The 20,760-nt window shown below is 39.8% G+C and overlaps 1 protein-coding gene across 2 annotated transcripts in view; it reads left to right on the top strand.

Moving 5' to 3' along the window:
* Positions 1-20,760, top strand: part of Rspry1 (ring finger and SPRY domain containing 1) — a 48,402-nt gene that overhangs the window by 23,682 nt on the left and 3,960 nt on the right. For both annotated transcript variants that reach the window (XM_069992356.1, XM_069992357.1), the window contains exons 3-14: positions 1-3; positions 1,572-1,684; positions 2,853-2,979; positions 4,551-4,609; positions 7,212-7,278; positions 7,664-7,795; positions 8,524-8,639; positions 9,774-9,917; positions 15,778-15,889; positions 16,891-16,993; positions 17,329-17,481; positions 19,615-19,719. The exon at positions 1-3 is cut by the window's left edge and continues 50 nt beyond it. In XM_069992356.1, the coding sequence (XP_069848457.1) occupies positions 1-3; positions 1,572-1,684; positions 2,853-2,979; positions 4,551-4,609; positions 7,212-7,278; positions 7,664-7,795; positions 8,524-8,639; positions 9,774-9,917; positions 15,778-15,889; positions 16,891-16,993; positions 17,329-17,481; positions 19,615-19,719 (1,234 nt within the window). The remainder of the gene's footprint in view (positions 4-1,571; positions 1,685-2,852; positions 2,980-4,550; positions 4,610-7,211; positions 7,279-7,663; positions 7,796-8,523; positions 8,640-9,773; positions 9,918-15,777; positions 15,890-16,890; positions 16,994-17,328; positions 17,482-19,614; positions 19,720-20,760) is intronic.

Consider the following 20,760-nt stretch of genomic DNA (forward strand, 5'->3'; position numbering starts at 1 on the left):
CAGGTAATTTTTTTGTTTTTAATATGATCTGATTTTAATTAATAATAAAGAAATACATCCACTTTTGTAAAATAAAAAATTTTTAAACATTCACAGGAAAATGCCCTGGAGTATGGAGATTTTCCAGTAAAAGTGTAATAGGCACCATATATTATATCTTGGATATTCAGTTGCATTTCTCTGTGGTTATTTTATCTTATTTGACATTATGAAAGAAAAGAAAGTCTTTTTGGCATTGATAGATCTTTGGTCATAACTTCTAGAATGGGAAGATAAACTTTATTCCTCAATTTCCTAAGTGTAATTTTAAAAATAGAGCCAACTGCTAGTAATATTTACTTTTCCCAAATAATTCCTACATGATGGAAAGTGTTTGTTTTTGCTGGTACCTGAGTTTGAACTCACACCCTTGTTGTCTTGCTTGGTTGCTTTCTCAGCTAGCACTTTACTATTTGAGCTGAACCTACAGACCAGCTTTTTCCTGGTCATTTGAATATGAAGTCTCTGGGCTGGTTTCATACTGATCCTCCTAATATCAGTCTCCTGAGTAGATAGGATTATACCACTGGTATCCAGCTCTTATTCCTATTAAATCAGGATTTGAAAACCGAAAACTATAGCTTAAATTTTCTCCATATAAAAATGTCCCTGAACCAGACATCAGTGATTGATGACTGTAATTCTAGCTACCCAGGAGGCTGACATCTGAGTATCAGTGTTCACCCAGCCCAGACAGGAACCTCCATGAGATTCTTTTTTTTTTTTTTTTTTTTTGTCTGCAATTAACCATCAAAAAGCTGGAATGGAGGTATAGCTGAAGTGGTAGTCTTGAGCAAAAAAAGCTCAGGGAAAGTACCCAGTCCATTAGTTCAAGTCTCAGAACCAACATAAAAAACATGTAACTGGGGGCTGGGAAGGTGGGCTCAGTGGTAGAACGCTTGCCTTGCATGCATAAGACCCTAGGTTCGATTCCTCAGCACCACATAAGCAAGAAGAAAAAAACCAGAAGTGGCGCTGTGGCTCAAGTGGTAGAGTGCTAGCCTTGAGGTGAAGAGCTGAGGGACAGCGCCCAGGCCCAGAGTTCAGACCCCACGACCAGACCCCCCCCCCCAAAAAAAAAATGTAACTGAATTTATAGACACATGAAACTAGATTTTTAACAGTTAACAATAGGTGATTATGTCCATGGCAGGTATTAATTAGCTTTTTAAAAGTTACACGGTGTGGCTGGCTGCCTGCCCATAATCCTAGCTACACAGGAGGCTGAGATCTGAGGATCATGGTTTGAAGCCAGTCTGGACAGGAAAGTCCATGAGACTCTTATCTCCAATTAACCACCAGAAAACCGAAGTGGCACCATGGCTCAAGTGGTAGAACACTAGACTTGAGCTGAAGAGCTCAGGGACAGCACCCAGGCCCAAAGTTCAAGCCCCAGGACTGACCCCCACCGAAAAAGTTATACAGTAAAGGCCAAATTCATGCTAACATGAAGCCCCCTTATGTGACTTTTATTTACATATTTTCACTTTTTCAAGATAGTCCATTACATAATCTTCTTGGTTTGCCTTTAGATGAAGGATGGTTGGACGTTGTCCAATCTTTAATTAGAGTAATACCATTGGAAGATCCATTGGGACCAGCTGTTATAACATTGTTACTAGATGAATGTCCATTGCCCACTAAAGTAAGTAAATACTGATCTTGTATAATGCTGTCATCTTTTCACAGGATGAATAACCATAAAAATTGATATAATACATTATATCATATATGTTTGAGATGTTTTATTCACTAATGATTTCATTGTTTAAAAGTTTTATTACTAATGATGTGCTACCTAGTCTATAATAGTATACTATTAAGGTTTTAGTTTAATGTTTTCCAACTGTTAAAAGTAAAAGCATTTCTATCTACAATGACAATCTGGAAACTAGAAGAGAATGTTCAGTCACTAAGCTGACTTTCTTATCTTTTTCTGACCAATTTCCTCAGAACAAAGGACAAAGGTTTTCTATTAAAACAAAACAGTCTTATGCAAAAAGCACTTCAGAGTCTTCCTCAAACATTACAGATTTTTATAGTGATTATTCCTACCTTAGAACAAAAATCATGTTTTGCCGATTTTTTTTTTAATTCTAGTATCTTTCATTTGTCTGCTTAAGCCTCAGACATTCGGGTCCTGTGCAGTAAAAGTGTTATGGATAGAATGGAAGTGTTTAAACTCGTCATTGATGTTCGATTGATATTTACACCTAAGTTTATAAGCTGTTTCCATTTTAATTTACCTCAAAAACTATGGTGGTTGGGCACCAGTGGCTCATGCCTGTAATCCCAGTTACTCAGGGGATTGAGATCTGAGTATCTTAGTTTGAAACCAGCCTGGTAGGCAAATCTTAAGAGACTCTTATCTCCAAATAACCATCAAAGTGCTGGAAGTAGAGAAGAGATGTGGCCCAAGTGGTAGAGCACTAACCTTAATTGGAAAAAGCTAAGCAAGAGCTCAAAGACCAGAGTTCAAGCCCCAGTATAAGCAAAAACTCTGGTGGGATTTGTTCTAACTTGGTAAAACTTTAAAAAGTAACTTTTTACTTGAGTATTACTAGGGCCTAATACTATTAAGCATATTTGAGTGGGTTTAGTTAGCATAATGATTCAAGATTAAGTATCATGTATTTGGAATGAAATGGAATCTAGCAGCTTGTATGAGAAAACTTTCAGGCTGATCAAATAATATTTCTCATGAATAAGGATATTAGGGTTATTATGTACAGTCTGAGCTTATTTAATATCTGGCTTTAACTTTGTCCTCAAAGAATTCTCTTAGGAAAATACTTGTACATTTTTGTTTTTAGGATGCACTCCAGAAATTGACTGAAATTCTTAATTTAAATGGCGAAGTAGCTTGCCAGGACTCAGGCCATCCTGCCAAACATAGGAACACATCTGCAGTCCTAGGCTGCTTGGCCGAGAAACTAGCAGGTAAGTCTAGGAAATGCCGTGGAGAAAGACCTTTAGTCTGACATTGAGGGGAAACCTGAAGTGTGAACCTGTCATCACACCTATTGGTGAAAAAAGAAGGAAGGAAAGGACTAATAAGGAAAATAATGAAAGGATACAGAATTAAATGTGATCTAATTTAATTTTGTTGCTTTTCAGAGGAATTTAAAAGGTAAAAATTGTATTTACTTTCTTTAAAATTAAAGGAAAGCTTGGTGTAATGATAAGGGTCTGTAATTCTAGGACCTGGGAGGCAGAAGCAAGAGGATCAGCCTGGGCTACATAGTAAGACACTCTGTCAAAAAAAAAACAAAAAAACAAACAAAACCCTAACTGTGATAGTGATGATGATGAGAAAAAAGCTAAATTCAGTGTAACAACAATTACACATGGATATAATAACATGTGATATACATTGTATAAAATGTACCTAGATAATGAACACTTACCAGACAACAGGGGAAAAGAAAAAGACTTTATATTATTTTTATTGTTTTTATTTTGCCATTCCTGGAACTTAAACTCTGTGCCCAGGCATTGTCCCTGAGCTTTTGTGCTCAAGGCTAGCACTCTACCACTTGAGCCACAAATCTACTTCTAGCTCTTTGTTAACTGGAGATAAGAGTCTCATGGATTCTCCTGTCTAGGCTGGCTTTGAACCATGTTCCTCAAATCCTAGCTACTCCTCTTAAGTAGCTAGGGTTGCAGGTATGAGCCACCGATGCCTAACAGAAAGGGCTTTAAATTGGAACAGTTCCTGAGACAGAGTTATTTGACTTATCTATGAATGTTACTCATTTTAGAAATTTTAACAACAGAAGCTTCACATAAATAGCTCAGCTAATTCCTTCAAGTACACTTGCAGAGTGATTAGAAATCAGAACATGGGTGCTAGTTTCTACTCTGGCATGGGCCTCAGTGCCTTTGGGTTGATCTCTGAACTCTGGCTCAGTTGTTCAGCTGTGCCATGAACATGGTAACTATAACCACACATAGAATAGGAGGCTCAGCCAGGTGTCGGTGGCTCACAACTGTAATCATAGCTACTTAAGAGGCTGGTTCAAAGCCAGCCCCGGTTGGGGGGGAGGGGGGAGGCTGGGAAGGGATGTGAAGGGTAAACCAAAGGAGGAGGGTGCAATGCTTGGTAAGAAATGTACGCATTATCCTGCCCATGTAATTGTAACCCCTCTGTACAGTATGTTCACAAATAAAATTAAATTAAATTAAAAAAAAAAAGCCAGACCCAGCAGAAAAGTCCATGAGACTCATCTCCAATTAACCACCAGAAAACCAGAAGTGGTGCTCCTCTGGCTCAATTGGTAGAGCACTCTCCTTGAGCTGAAGAGCTCAGGGACAGAGCCAAGGCCCAGAATTCAAGCCCCACCACCAACCAAAAAAAAGGAAGAAGAATAAGAATAGGAGGCTTGAGGAAGAGAATATGCATGGAGCACGTTATAAAGCATTCAGAGTTCTACTAGCAATTTGTCATTAGTTATCAATTAAAAATAACATGTTACTCTTAATTATATCCAGTATCTCTTGTATTTGTCTAGGTCCTGCAAGTATAGGTTTACTTAGCCCAGGAATACTGGAATATTTGCTACAGTGTCTGGTAAGTGGCTAGTTATTCTTAGTCATGTAGAATTGTTTGTTTTTCTCAATTTGCCAGTATAGTTCTTGGCACAGAGAGTAGAATCAGGTCTATATTTTATTTGTTTACTTATTCTGTCCTGGTTTTTTTTATATTTTTTGTTTTTGTTTTCAGGGTGGTTGTTGTTGTTTTATGGTATTGAGGATTGAACCCAAGGGCCTTATGTGCTCCAGGCAAGGACTTTACCTTTGGACTATATCCCAGCCTACATCCTTTTTTTTTTTTTTTCTCTCTCATCAGCCATAAGGCTTGAACTCCTCAGGGCCTGGGCACGGTCCTTGAGCTTTTTTGCTCAAGGCTAGCGCTCTACCACTTTGAGCCACAGCTCCACTTTCAGCTTTCTGGTAGTTAATTGGAGATAAGAGTTTCGCAGCTAGGTATAAGCCACCTGTACCTGGCTCCTTTATCTTTAACAACAATAATAACAACCAAAACTGGGATGCAAATTATTATAAGCAAAAATATCTGAATTTGTTAGGTTTTAAATTAGTTATTTTTAGTCGGTTGTGGAGCTTGAATCCAGGGTCGGAGCACTGTCCCTGAGTCTATTTGTGCTCAACGCTAGCAGCCTGCCACTTGAGCGACAGCTCTGCTTCTGGTTTTTGAGTGGTTAATTGAAGATAAGAATCTCATGACTTTTCTGCCAGTATTGGCTTGGAACCATAATCCTCAGATCTTAGCCTCCTGAGTAGCTAGGATTACAGGCATGAGCCACCACCAGCGCCCAGGTTGGTTTTAAATTTAGCCATAAGATAGCTGCCATTATTAACTTGTGTGTCTGTATAGTCTCCAATGTGGTAATAGGGACTTCTTCAATGGGAACAAAACTCTATGGCATTCCAACATCAGGCCAGGATCCTAGTATATATAAATCTCTAGGCCTGTCCCCTTTCCCTCTCTATTACTGTTCTTAAACCTGCTGTTTTCTGAGTATTTTGTATATTGTTTGTGAAGCTTGTTGTTTAGTGAGCCTGTGTATGCCTTCAGATTTCTCATCATGATGAACTTTAGTCTTGACTGGTCTGTATTTTTTCTCATTTTTCAAAATTATCTTTAAGTAGTTATACAGAGTGGTGTATGTGTATAGATATATATAGATATAGGTATATCTATATATATATGGATGGATGGATAGATAGATAGATAGATAGATAGATAGATAGATAGATAGATAGATAGATAGATAGATAGATAGATAGATAGATTTAGTTACTTTCACAGTAAATTTTGGCCTTTTTCAAAACTCCAGTGTTAAAGACCTTATTTGTTAGTGCCTACATGATATTGCTTAAGAGTACCCTTACACTGCTGCTTTGAGTAAACACTGAAGAAACAGGAGTGGCAACTCATGGTTTTCCCTTCAAAGAGTTTTCCTAGTAAGTTAATGGACAGAACGCTCAGACAACAGAGCCTCCATCTTAAGACAGGATGTGAGCAAGGACAAACTTCTTCTTCAAGAATATAAGGTGGATGGCATATGAAGGGTGAGACACACATCTCAATGAAGATGAGCCTCAGCTGGGCCATGCCATAAAGTTAGGACTTGGTTCTTCCCAGAAGACACAATGAGTTCTTGGCCCACAAGTAGAAGCCCAGAGACAGGAAGACAAGAATGGCGTAGCTTTGTGGCAGAGCAGGATGGTGGCTATATGAGCTTTTCCCTGCTTAGGTGGGCACTGGAAAAATAAATGGGCATTCTCTGGTGTTCTAGAGCACTCTGGAGGCTCGCAGCACAGCTGTGGGGAAGGATGGCTATAAGAAGATAGGATGTTAAACAGGTAGACTATGGGCTGGGAATGTAGCTTTAGTGTTCGAGTGCTGGCCTAGCATGTGTGAAGCCCTGGGTTTGATACCTCAGTACCACATAAACAGAAAAGGCCAGAAATGGTGCTGTGGCTCAAGTGGTAGAGCTCAAACCTTGACCATAGAGAGGCTCAGGGACAGAGCCCAGACCCTGAGTTCAAGATCCAGGACCAGCAAAAAACAAAAATAAAAACAAGAGTAGACCTTTCTTTAAGTGCAAGCTTACAGGATATGAACTCACATGTATGAACAGCACACTTGTTGCTCTCTCCTCTGTTATCAGCATTTGTAGGAATCCTTTCAGAGACCAGGTTAAAAACAGTTGTTAATTTCATTATTTGTAGTTCTGGAACCTGGTGTTCTTATTCTGAATAAAAGATCAATTTAAGCAACAATTCAAGTTTTCTGTTTCACTTGCTTTTAAAGAATATGATAATAAAAATAATTTTATTTAATAAAGCCCTATTACAAATTTTGCTAGGTAAAATGATATAATACTCTTAATGATACATACAGTTGAAATTTTCATATTTATAGATAACCCCAGTGACTTGAAAAAAAATAGATTACGAGATTCTTATCATAGTTCTTCATTACAAACACTATTAACCAAATGGACAATAAAGGACTTGAATGAGTGAAGTTTTTCTGACTGCTAAAATATATGTGTGTGTAATCACATATTGGGCAAGAAGAAGGAACTGATAACTTGCTGCCTCTGCCTGGCAATAACTTGTTTCTGTCTTGTGTTGTCTTTCAGAAGTTACAGTCCCACCCCACTGTCATGCTTTTTGCACTTATCGCACTGGAAAAGTTTGCACAGACAAGTAGGTATAGTGACTTCTCTGCATTAACGACCTTCTATGATGTAAAAATCTTACTTTTCTGAGTTATTGAGTGAGCGTACGCTTTACACCCTAGCAGTTGTGGTACACTCTGTTTTTGCCTGGATAGACACTTCAATGCCAGTGAAGTGCAACAGGGACAAAGGCAAGGGTTTTTCCCACCTCAGTCACTAAGCATTTAGAGAGGAGAGATCGCCAGAATGTACTTCGTGCTTTTTGGCTGTGTCATCCCTGGAAGCTTTAGTTGAAGTCCATTATGGCTTCTACTTTTCCAATTGGTTTTCATCACTCCCTATTGCCACTAATTCACCCAGCAAATCATTCCACTCTTTTATAGGTAGTTCAACAATTGCATCTTTCTCAACAGGTGAAAATAAATTGACTATCTCCGAATCCAGTATTAGCGACCGGCTTGTCACATTAGAGTCCTGGGCTTATGAACCTGATTATCTGAAACGTCAAGTTGGCTTCTGTGCCCAGTGGAGTTTAGACAATCTCTGTAAGTAGAAGTTGTCCTTCATTAAAATGTGCTTTTATTTCTAAATCTATTTCTTTGATAGGTTCACTGGCCTTTCTTTCATAGTAGTGGATGTGAGCCCTTACAAGAGACCCTTCAGATAAGAATTATAGGAATGTTAAACCTTATTTTCTCATTTCCTACTGCAGTGAGGTTCATTAGTCATACGGCTCTAAGTAACCAACTCTCCAATGCATACTGTCTCCTCACCTCCTTGAAAACAAACCCCAGTGACTCCTGCCTCTGGACCTGTTCCTTGCACTTGGACTTTGTTCATTTTACTTCCCTCCCCCCTCTCAGCTTTGTACTTTAATCCCTAGTCATGTCTTACACTGTAACAGTTGTTCTTCACCCCTCACTGCTAGCACTGGGCTAATGTGAAACTTCCCTCCTCTGCCTCATCATTGTGGGTTCAGTATAGTGATAGTTAAGACGGTTAAGACTTCTGAAATAGTGTAATGTGAATGTTGTTTTATGCAAAATAATAGATACAAGGGATGAAAGCATGAGCTTCCCCAGGGCTTCCTTACCTGGAATTGCTTGTCGCCTTCATGTGATAGTGTAGCAGCACATATAAGGTGCTAAGCTCACCACTGATTCTCTCTGCTCCTTGATACTGGTGGTAGATGGAGGTGGCAGCTGACAGTAGCTTTCCTTTTCTTCCCATAGCAGCCTGTCTAGGAAACATGACTACTTTTTTTCTTTTGCAGTTTTAAAAGAAGGTAGACAACTGACTTACGAGAAAGTGGACTTGAGTAGCATTAGGGCCATGCTGAATAGCAATGATGTCAGCGAGTACCTGAAGATCTCACCTCATGGCTTGGAGGTAAAGTTCTCACAGATGGACTTCAGGGAATAAAATCATTTTGTTCCCATTTTCATGCCCTACTTCTGAACAAAAGCAAAATGGGTTGCAGAACAGGTGGAAGTTTATTTTCTAGCTGGAGAGTAGTTAAGAGCAGAAGATATGAGCTAGTGTTATTATAGAGCATTATCTAATCTGGTTTTGGGGTTTTTGTCTTTTGGGGGCTTGAACTCAAGGCCTGGGCATTGTCCCTGAGCTTTTCTGCTCAAATGATAGCACTCTACCACTTGGGCCATAGCTCCACTTCTGGCTTTTTTGGAAGTTCATTGGAAATAAGAGTCTCATGGACTTTCCTGCACAGGCTGGCTTCTAACCACGATCCTTAGATTTCAACCTCCTGAGTAGCTAGGATTACAAGCGTGAGCCACCAGCTCCTGGCTCATCTACTCTGTAATGTCACACATGCTGCTACCCTGCTATAGGCATTGTCATACTGCCTGACTGGTTCAAGTTTCTGCTTTTCATCTTGGCCATTTTGCTCAACCAAAGGTCCAAAGACTACTGTTTCAAATAGAAGCCCCTTCTTTTTAAATACCCATACAGCCAGTTGTCATAGGGCCTAGCTTTCTTTTCTCCTTGTATAGCGAATGCTACCCAAGGTTAGTGTTAGGGTTATTTATGTACAAGAAGGTGCCAGGCATCTAGGCATGTCAGGAGCAAAGAATTAGATGGATGATGGCTACAAAACAATCTCTTGTGTTATTTTCTTCCTTAGGTTATACTTCAGTACCCTGTTTTATGCCTTTCTCTCCCCTTGCCAGGTGAAGATTTATGCACTTGTAAAAGGTTTTAGTCTGAAAGCAAAGCTTTTTAAGTACTGAAAAGTGAAGCTAAAAGCCTTTCTTATTGCAGCTATCTTCAAGGTCTTGTAAGATTAGTGCCAATCTTGTGAGATCTCCCTGGAAGTTAAACTAGGAAATATGTACAGTGTGTTTCATTTGCTTTTATACTTTTTGTCACTGAGGATGGGCAGAGGATATAACAGTAGTTCACCTAGAGTTTAACAAGGAAAATTACACTCAGCTCTGCCAGTCTCCCTTACTTGGTGGTTTCCAGGCACTAATGGTAGATTATCGTACTTTTTTATTTTTCCAGGCTCGCTGTGATGCCTCCTCTTTTGAAAGTGTGCGCTGCACGTTTTGTGTAGATGCTGGAGTATGGTACTATGAAGTAACTGTGGTCACCTCTGGTGTCATGCAGATTGGCTGGGCCACTAGAGACAGCAAGTTTCTCAATCATGTGAGTACCATGGAGCCATGCAAAGGAAGCAACAGCAGTTCTGCTCAGCAGTTCTGGTGGATGGGCAGAAGAGGGCCACACACACATACTTTTTGAACAAGTTTGCTCAGTAACTACCTAGTGCCCGATTCCTAACAGTGGTTTGCTAAAGTGATTGAAAAATGGGAAAACACAAGCGAAATTGCCCCTCTGCCATTTTTTTCTTCTGTGGTTTTTGTTTTGTGGGGTTTTTCCCTTGAGTTTTAAAGTTCATCTAATTGTCCAACTAGGGGTTGGGTGGGCCTTTATCTTTGTAGGCTGTGTTATGGCCCCAACCAACCATATCTTTGGCTTAGTTTTTATATTAAGTCAGGATGACTTTTTACAATGAGATTAATCTTTGAGAATCTTGTAGGAATTCCTTTGAGAAATCTTGAAGGAATTCTCTTCCTTTCATACAATACTAAGTGTTGACTTGAATTTTCTCACTTGACTTTTACCTTATAAATCGTAGATGCATTTATGGTCAAAATTTAGTGCTTACCTTTTCTTACAGAAAGCAGTGATATAAAAGGGAAGATTAATAAATCCATTAGACTACACAGTCCTAGGCTACTACTGAACCGGAGAGCACTAGAGTTCCTCCCTATCCTGCAGATACATGTTTTTTATGGCCAAGTTATAGTCTTCCAAAGCCCAGCCCAACTGACTATTCTTTTGGCCAAATTGTAAGCTACTTAAAATTAAATCAGTTTCTACTAAGTATTTTGCATTCATATGACTTTCATCCTTGAGAAAGGAAAAGACCCTGATTGTTTTATTAATCTAAATAATACTCCAGTCTGTATGTACGTTCCTGAGATTGGCTGTACAAGTGATCCAATAAGAGCATTCTAAACTTGCCAGCTATAAGAATATATTTTAAAGCTGGGCATCGGTAGCTCACACCTTAATCCTAGCTACTCAGGAGGCTGAGATCTGAGGATCATGGTTCGAAGCCAGCCATAGCAGAAAAGTCCTTGAAACTTCTATCTCTAGTAAACTACTCAGAAAAAGCTGGAAATGGCACTGTGACTCAAGTAGTAGAGCACTAACACTGAGCAAAGAAGCTCAAGGATGATACTCAGGCCCTGAGTTCAAGCCCCAGTACTGGGGCAGGGTGGGAGGGTAGGGGAATATATATATAAATATATTGTACATAATAAATATTAATATATTTAAGGGCCCTTTATTATACTTTGAAATTGTTCATGGCATTTTACTAAAATTCCTAGACAAAGAAAAATATTGGAATAAAAGGGTTAATGTACAAGTCAAGTCTGAACTCTGGTAAAAGTAGAAAAGTAAAGCACAGTCTTCCATTTCTTCTGCTGGGACTCCCCATCAAAAGTGCTCCCCTCCCTCTTTCTAGGCCATACATTGACATTTGAAAATCTGGGCCTTTTTTGAGCCTCCAAAGGGTCAAAAGAAACTGGGTCTGAAGAAAAATTCCAGTGTCTGTTTTCTAACATCAGCACTAGTTTACCAATTATGCTGACTGCCTACTCCAAATAAAGTACCTAGAGGTGATTTATTTTTTAAGACTTTTAAAAGGTCATTTTTAAAAGTTTTATTATAAAGATGCTATACAGAGGGGTTACAGTTACTTACATGAGTAAGGCAATGAGTGCATTACTTGTTGATCATCGTTACCCCTTTTAAAAGGTCTTTTTTTTTTGAGGGGGGGCAGTCGGTTGTGGGACCTGAACTCTGGGCTTGAAAGCATCCTTCAGCTCTTCAGCTCAAGGCTAACTCTCTACCACTTAAGCCACAGCGCCACTTCTGGCTTTTTCTGTTTATGTGATGCTGAGGAATTGAACCCAGGGCCTCATGCATACGAGGCAAGCACTCTACCACTGAGCCACCTTCCCAGCCCAAAAGATCATATTTTTAAGTTTTTTTTTTTTTTACTGCACAGAAAATCTGATTTTATTATTTTTTTTGGACACAATAGGTTTTTCTTTATTGTTATTTTTTTTTTAATTGTAAAGATACTATACAGAGGGTTACAGTTACATGAGTGAGGTAATGAGTACACTTCCTCTTGAACATTGTTACCCCCTCCATTGTTTTCCCCCTACCATCCCCTCCCTCCCTCCCTTCCCCGAGGTTCTTTTTTTTTTTTTTTGATTGTGATTAAGTGATTACATAATTTCCGGAATTTCACAGTATTGTGGAATAATGATGCTCATTTAAAGTCACAAGTTCATTCTAACTTTCCTGGAGCAAATTGTCTATCACAGTCTGTAATATATAACGGTGCTCACATGTTATATACCATATATGTGATCAGCAGCATGGGGATATTTAGTAGTGGTTCAACCAGATGAGTGGGAGTTCTTTGTTTCTTAAGTCCTGTTTTGTCATATCACCTAACATTTTGGATTTATCATCCACTTATCAGGGAGACCATGTACCGTTTGTCTCTTCGTTCTTGGCTTACCTCGCTCAACATGATTCCTTCTAGCTCCATCCATTTCCCTGCAAATGCCATTATTTTGTCATTTCTAATGGCTGCATAATATTCCATTGTGTATAGATACCACAATTTTTGGATCCATTCATCTGTGGTGGGGCATCTAGGTTGTTTCCATATCCTAGCTATTGCGAACATATTTCCAGAAGCTGATGCTCATGCCTGTAATCATAGCTGTTCAGGAGGCTGGGATCTGAGGTTTGAGATGTGAAGCCAACCCAAGCAGCAGACCAAGAGACTCTTTCTCAAATTAACTAGCAAAAAGCTGCAAATTAGAGTTGTAGCTTGAGTGGTACAGAGCTAGCCTTGAATAAAATGTTAAACAAGAGCATGAGAGGCCCTGAGTTCAGCCCCACCCCAGTACCAGCACCAAAAAAAAAAAAAAAATCTTGTGCTGAATTCATACTGATGCTCATGTGCAATATTACAATTTCCATTTTACAGATGAGAAAACTGAGACAAGAAAATAGGACTAGAATTCAGTTCCATTCAAGGTCTATAGCAGTCGTTTACTTTGTACACAAAATATGGGGAGAATCCACCAAGCTTGGTGGCACATACCTATCATCCAGCATACAGGACCCTGAGGCAGGAGGATCGCAAGCCTGAGGACAGCCTTGGCTATTGTGAAACCCTGCCTCAAAAATTCCCACCCAGCATGGACACCAGTGGCTCTTGCCTATAATTCTAGCTACCAAGGAGGCTGAGATCTAAGGATTGCAGTTCACAGCCTCCCTAGACAGGAAAGTCCATGAAACTCTTATCTCCAAATACCCACCAGAAAACTAGAAGTGGTGCTGTGGCTCAAGTGGTAGAGCACTATCCTTGAGCTGAAGAGTTCAGGGACAGGGCCCAGGCCCAGAGTTCCAGCCCCACAACCAAAAAAAGAAAAAAAAAACAAAAAAACAAAACCTCCCTCCCCACAAAGCCCTCTTCAAACCCCCAAACATGAAGAGAATGTGAGACAATTGGCACTGAAAAGTTATCCTAGAGCTAGAGCAAGTATGGATTCTTCTATGAAGGCAGCTTCTATATGAAATCTAGGCACAATTCTAGGCATAGGGCATCTGACAATGAATGTTACACATAATAGAGTTTTATCTTTTGGACTTTTTTGGGGGGGGGACAGTCATGGGGCCTGAATTCTGGGCCTGGGTGCTGTCCCTCAGCTCTTCAGCTCAAGGCTGGCACTCTACCACTTGAGCCACAGCTCCATTTCTGACTTTTTTCTTTTTGCTTATGTGGTGCTGAGGAATCAAACCCAGGGCCTCATGCATGCAAGACAAGCATTCTACCACTGAGCCACCTTCCCAGCCCCTGGACTTATTTTTAATATAATTTGATATTATTAAGGTCTTGTACAGAGGGGTTACCATTTCATGAGTCAGGTGATTATTACATTTTGGACAATATCACCCCTTCCTTTGCTTCCTCTATACACATAGTTTTTAATGGCCAGTGAAGCTGAATCATTCCATCTGCTGGGTGAGACTGATTTCTGCCATATAGTTGCAGATGTTTAATTCAAGTTAAGAGCGTTTCTTTTTTTTTCTTAATTTATCTTTTTTTTTTTTTTTTTTTTTTTTTTTTTTTTTTTTTTGGTCAGTGGTGGGGCTTGAACTCTGGGCCTGGGCGCTGTCCCTCAGCTCTTTAGTTCAAGGCGAGTGCTCTACCACTTGAACTACAGCGCCACTTCCGGTTTTCTGGTCGTTTTTTGGAGATGGGAGTCTCACGGTCTCTCCTGCCCGGGCTGGCTTTGAACCACCATCCTCAGATCTCAGCCTCCTGAGTAGCTAGGATTACAGGCGTGAGCCACCAGCGCCCGGCTCTTAATTTATCTTTTTATTTCCAGTTTCTGTTTATTGATTCGATAAAGAAAATAAAATACTCTGTAAGTAACCCTCTTGACCTGTAAATGTTATACTAGTATTTAAGATGCAAGTTAGACTCAGATCACATCATTAGTTTATAAATCTGCCTTTAGTCCAACTATTACACTATGGACCTCAGTAGCACTTTTAGTTCTATTTAAAGATCAAGCCCATGACCATTGCTTGAGTAAGTGAAACTGCTTAGTGAGGTTTACTAATGTATTTTTGACCAAGAGCAGCCCTGATGTCTCATATTCTGCTTTTTAACCCCACATACAAAATTATTTATTTTTGTAACCACTGGAGTTAGGTATTCCCCCTGCACGTGACAATTACTCTCTCCACCGGTGTTCTGGATTCCTTTCTTACTCTTAGATTTTTTTTTTAATTTTTTTATTCTTATTATAAAGGTGATGTACAGAGGGGTTACAGTACAGAAGTCAGGTAAAGAGTACATTTCTTTTTGAACAATGTCACCCCTTCCCTTGCTCTCTCCTAGTTTTTCCCTCCCATCCCCACCCACCAGTTATATATAGTTCATTTTCAACATAGTGTCCAGTGAATACCATTGCAGGAACTTTTCTCACCCTTCATATTGTGATGATTTCTTTCTTTAAAAACAAACAAATGCATTTCTCTAATCCAAGTACTAATTGAGTCCCTATTATAAACTGATGAAATCTGCCTTTTCCCAAACAGGATTTTATTGATTTTTTTCCCATACTTACAACTTTGTTTCAAGTGGACATTGTTCTGGCTTTTCTGAATGCTTTTGACTATACAGACAGGGGGTGGTTTAAATTTCCACAAGGGGCTGGCTTCATTGTTTAGGCCATAGAATAAGCAAAATATCACAACATTCTTATTTTTTGTAAGCACTGAAAGTAATTCATTAGGGTCCTATTTATATATCTGTGTTAATAATTCTAGGAGATAATTGAAAGGCAATGTGTAATTAAAGAAAAAGTATCAAGGACTTGTATGACACTCAAATTGGGCTACTCTTAAAGTAGCTTTTAGCTGGTGGAACCTCTAAAAGGAGGTCCATTTTAACCTGTCTCAAAATCTCTAAGCATTTGAATATTTTTAATCTACTTGCAGGAAAGTGTTTGCCTGGCCACAGTGAGGTAGAAAGAGTAGTGATGTTGGCATCAAGACTTTTAAGTCCACACCTGACTCTGCTTCTCATGTAACATGTCTGTAGGTGAAGTTGATGGACCTCTCTGTGCCTGTGTTACCTCTTCCACCTTGGTGTAAGCCACCAGCCTTATGGTGCTTAGTGAGAAATAAAAATGTGAAAATGCCTAAAACAAAGGAGATACTTAGCAATACAGTATATAAAGCTGTAATCTATTTACTAGGAACCATAAGGCTTTTCCTTTATCCAAAAAGTTTAAAGTCCGGCCACTAGGTTAATAGTTATATATGATACACTCTCTTCCCAGGTCAGAGCAGGCAGAACCTTGCTCATCCTCTGGGCCTTGTCTCTCTCCAGGAAGGGTATGGCATTGGGGATGATGAATACTCCTGTGCGTATGATGGCTGCCGGCAGCTGATTTGGTACAATGCCAGAAGTAAGCCTCATGCACACCCATGCTGGAAAGAAGGTATTCATTCAGAATTCTCCATCATGAGTTTATCAGTTGGGTATAATGGCGCATTTATCACCCTAGGCCTTTAGCATATTTTTGGGTAGATGTTATCTAGGGAGTTTCATATCTTACCAGAGAGGCAAATAAATCATGATTTCATCCATATTTTATTGCTCACATAATGCACAGTTTTTTCCACATTTTAACATCCTTGAAATTGTGCATCCTACATTGTCAGAGTTTAACTGGCAGTATGTTTTCTTAATTGCTTATGAAAACACTGGTATGTGGAGGTCAGATCAGTTGCAAAAGAAAAAAGGATGAACATGGCTGGGAATGTGGCTTAGTAGTAGAGTGCTTGCCTAGCATGCATGAAGCCCTGGGTTCAATTCCTCAGTACCACATAAACAGAAAAAACCAGAAGTGGTGCTATGGCTCAAGTGGTAGAGTGCTAGCCTTGAGCAAAGAAGCTCAGGGACAGTGCTCAGGCCCTGAGTTCAAGCCCCAGGACTGGCAAAAAAAAAAAAGGATGAGCATGTAGAGTTTGTGGTTAACATTGAACAGTGACATTCAAGCACTTAAGAGAATCTTGGGAAATGGCACTGTAGCTCAAGTGGTAGAGCGCTTGCCTTAAGCACAAAGAGACTCAGGGACAGCACTCAGGCCCTGAGTTCAAGCCCCACAATCAACAACAATAAAAAAGTTGAAAAGTTGTTTATTAGCTGGTTAAGGTGGCTCACACCTGTAATCCTGAGGCTGAGATCTAAGGATCACAGTTCAAAGCCAGCCTGGGCAATGAAACTTTTATCCCCAATTAACCATTATCCCCAATTAACTACTCAAAAAAAAAAGAGCTGGGTGTGGCTTAAAGTGGTAAAGCAATAGCCTTGAGCAAAAGAGTTCAGGGACAGTATCTGGGCCCTGAGTTCAGACCACAATGTACCAAAAACAAAAAAAAAATTGAATCTTGATAATACACAGCACTATCCTTAACAGCATTTTGTTTTGTCTGCTAGGAGACACAGTCGGGTTTCTGTTAGACTTGAATGAAAAGCAAATGATCTTCTTTTTAAATGGCAACCAGCTGCCTCCTGAGAAGCAAGTCTTTTCATCTACTGTGTAAGTAGCTTGTCTCAGAAATTCAAGTAGATGCACGGAATATACTTTTCTCCAGGAGAAAAACTTTATTTTATGTAAACAATCATAATGAGAAAGTGATTTTTTATTTGATTTATTTAGGAATGCCTATAGTAAGACCTAAACCTATTTGACATAAAAGATAAAGGTGTAGTATTCTCGGGCTTACAGGCTTATCTAGCTTAATACATAGCAACTGTTCTCCTTTCTCTCTGCCAGCATGTGACTTGTTCACCTTGACTCTGAAAACCAATATATGTAAGGATTTACTTTGGCTTTATGAATTCTGTTGACCCCATATTCATTTTTATTTATAGATCTGGATTTTTCGCTGCAGCTAGTTTCATGTCATATCAACAATGTGAGTTCAATTTTGGAGCAAAACCATTCAAGTACCCTCCATCTATGAAATTCAGCACTTTTAATGACTATGCCTTCCTAACAGCTGAAGAAAAAATAATTTTGCCAAGGTGAGAAATGTACCAAGGCTGTCTCCTGATTGTTACATATACTTATGATAAATTAAACCATTTATGAGAGACGTTTTTCAACTTTTATTAAGAAATTTTGAAACCCTCACTAAACATGCTGACTTTCTTGGAAATATAAATTAACTGAAACATATCAGGAAAATATATACATATGAACCAGTTATTAATATGAAATTATTGGGAAAATAATTAAGACCCATGTTTCCCTAAAGTACGAAGTGGTTTCACAGGGATTTCTAGAATTTGATTAAGACCAAATATGTATGTAATAGCATTGCTGTTATTTAGTGTTGAAGAATCTAGAAAGAAAGTTTTTTTTTTCAAATTGGCTTGTAATATTTAAATGAGAAGAGATTTCATTGCTATAGCTCCACACATTTATACTGTATTCTAACCAATGTCACCCCCTCTATCATACTCCTTGCTCGCCTCCTCCTAAAAAATAGCATCCCCAACCAGTTTCGTTGATTCATGTTTATAGTTGCAAATTATTTCCACAGTATTTAACCACCTTTGTTCTCCCCTCCAGCCCACCCACCATCCAACTAGTCCCCATAACGTCTGTTCCTCTTCTCCCACCCCCAACCTCCCTAATGAGGTTTTTGTAGATATTCCATTGAATTTGTATGTTACTTTTATCAATATAGCCATTTTCAAATATTCTGCCAATTCATGATATGGGATGTCTTCCCATCTACTGATAACTTTTTTAATTTCTTTCTTCAAAGTCTTGTATTTTTCATTGTAGAAATCTTTCTCTTCCTTAGTTAGACTGATATCCATTTTGTTGTTGTTGTTTTCTTTTTGTGCCAATCCTAGGGCTTGAATTCAGGGCCTGGGCTTTGTCCCTGAGCTTTTTCTGCTCCAGCCTGGTTTACATAGTGAGTTCTAATCTGATCTAGAGTACATACTGAGACCTGTCTAGGAAAAAAACAAAAACAAAAAAACACAAAACTGGTTTTTAATAGTTTTGGTGTTTTTTTTTTTTTTTAGGAGGGGGTCCAGTCTTGGGGCCTGGGTGCTGTCCCTCAGCTCTTCAGCTCAAGGCTAGCACTCTACCACTTGAAGCACAGCACCACTTCTGGCTTTTTTCTTTTTGCTTATGTGGTGCTGAGGAATCAAACTCAGGGCCTCATGCATGCAAGGCAAGCATTCTACCACTGAGCCACCTTCCCAGCCCCAAAACAACTGGTTTTTAATAGTTTTGGTTTTTCTTTTTTTTTGGGTCCGGTCGTGGGTCCTGAACTCTGGGCCTGGGTGCTGTCCCTCAGCTCTTCAGCTCAAGGCTAGTGCTCTACCACTTGAGCCACAGCGCCACTTCTGGCTTTTTTTTCTTTTTGCTTATGTGGTGCTAAGGAATCGAACCCAGGGCCTCATGCATGCAAGGCAAGCGTTCTACCACTGAGCCACCTTCCCAGCCCTAGTTTGGGTTTTTCTGCAATGGAATTTTATTATTTCAACATCTCTGAACTCTGAAAATATGTTTACAAACACATCTCTGTATGAAGTGAATAGACCAATATAGTTCAGGTTTTTTTTTAAAGTAAAAAGAATCCAGGCGCTGATGGCTCACGCCTGTCATCCTAGCTACCAAGGAGACTGAGATCTGAGGATCACAGTTCAAAGCCAGCCTGGTCAAGAAAGTCCTTGAGGCTCTTATCTCCAATAAACCACCAGAAAACAGGAGTGGTACTGTGGCTCAAGTGGTAGAGCGCTTGCCTTGAGATGAAGAGCTGAGGGACAGCACCCAGGCCCAGAGTTCAAGCCCCATGACCAACAACAACAACAAAAAAAAAAGGTAAAAAGAGCACTGGACTTAAAATCAAAGGATTTTAATTTGATTTCTGACTTTAGTAACTGTGATCTTGGGTAAATCATTCCCTTGAACTTTAATTTGTCTGTAAAATGAGAATGTCCAAGTCTCCTTCACTGCCTCCTGAGAGTAAAGTATGAGGTATTATGTTTGAAAACTTTACTGAACAAAGCAGAAGGAAGGCTTAGTATATCTCTCATAGGTAGGCCATTACTCAAAGTGTTTTATATGCATCACAATTAACAAGAAACCCCTTTTCCTGCTAGGAGAATGAATTTTAAACTGCTTTGTCTATGCAGGCACAGGCGTCTGGCTCTGTTGAAACAAGTCAGCATCCGTGAGAACTGCTGCTCCCTTTGTTGTGATGAAGTAGCAGACACACAGCTGAAGCCATGTGGACACAGGTTTGTACATTGCAGAGGCAACATTTTACCCCTCTCTTGACTCACTTTTAGGGTACTGCCAACTCCCTAGCCATTAAGCAGGAATTTTATATCAAAAGTGGATTACATACTGAAGATTTGGTTTTTTTTTGGTCCGGTTGTGGGGTCTGAACTCTGGGCCTGGGCGCTGTCCCTCAGCTCTTCAGCTCAAGTCTAGCGCTCTACCACTTGAGCCATAGTGCCACTTCTGGCTTTTTTCTTTTTGCCTATGTGGTGTTGAGGAATCAAACCCAGGGCCTTACACATGCAAGGCAAGTGCTCTACCACTGAGCTACCTTCCCAGCCCCTGAAGAATTGTTCCTAAATGCATGAATTAATTTTTAAAATAGAAAAAAGGCTATGGAGGGAAAAGAAAAAAAAAAAAAGTGGGTTACAGCCAGGTACCAGTAGCTCTTACCTGTAATCTTAGCTACACAGGAGGCTGAAATCTGAGGATGGCAGTTCAAAGCCAGCTTGGACAGTTGAGAAGGCTAACACCCTCCTGCCATCTTAAATTTCAGCTGTAAGCTGGGTGCCGGTGGCTCATGCCTGTAATCCTAGCTACTCATGAGGCTGAGATCTGAGGATCGCGGTTCAAAGCCAGCCCAATAAACTACTAGAAAACTGGAAGTGATGCTGTGGCTCAAGCAGTAGAGCACTCACCTTGAGCTGAAGAGCACAGGGACAGCACCCAAGCCAAGTTCAAGCCCCACGACCTACCAAAAAAAAAAATCAGCTGTAGGGGATGAACTTAGCAGACAGCTTAGATCTTTCAGGACATAGTATCTAAGCATTGGCCAGAGCAGCAAATAATCTGGTCCCGAAGAAAGCCATCCCAACCAAGATTACAAAGAGGAAGAGGTGTAGAGCTTCCCTGGCCAGTCAAAGTGAGCAGCACTCATGCCAGTGTTATAGCCAGCTGCTTGTAATTCATCACATCCCATACGTTGTCTTTCTCATGCTATTCACAAAGCTTAGGCCACCTGATCTGCAGTCCAGAACCTGGAATATAAACCTTAGTTC

The sequence above is a fragment of the Dipodomys merriami genome, unplaced genomic scaffold (genome assembly GCF_024711535.1).
Source record: "Dipodomys merriami isolate MVZ:Mamm:240054 unplaced genomic scaffold, mDipMer1.0.p SCAF_41, whole genome shotgun sequence".
NCBI classification, from domain to species: Eukaryota; Metazoa; Chordata; class Mammalia; order Rodentia; family Heteromyidae; genus Dipodomys; species Dipodomys merriami.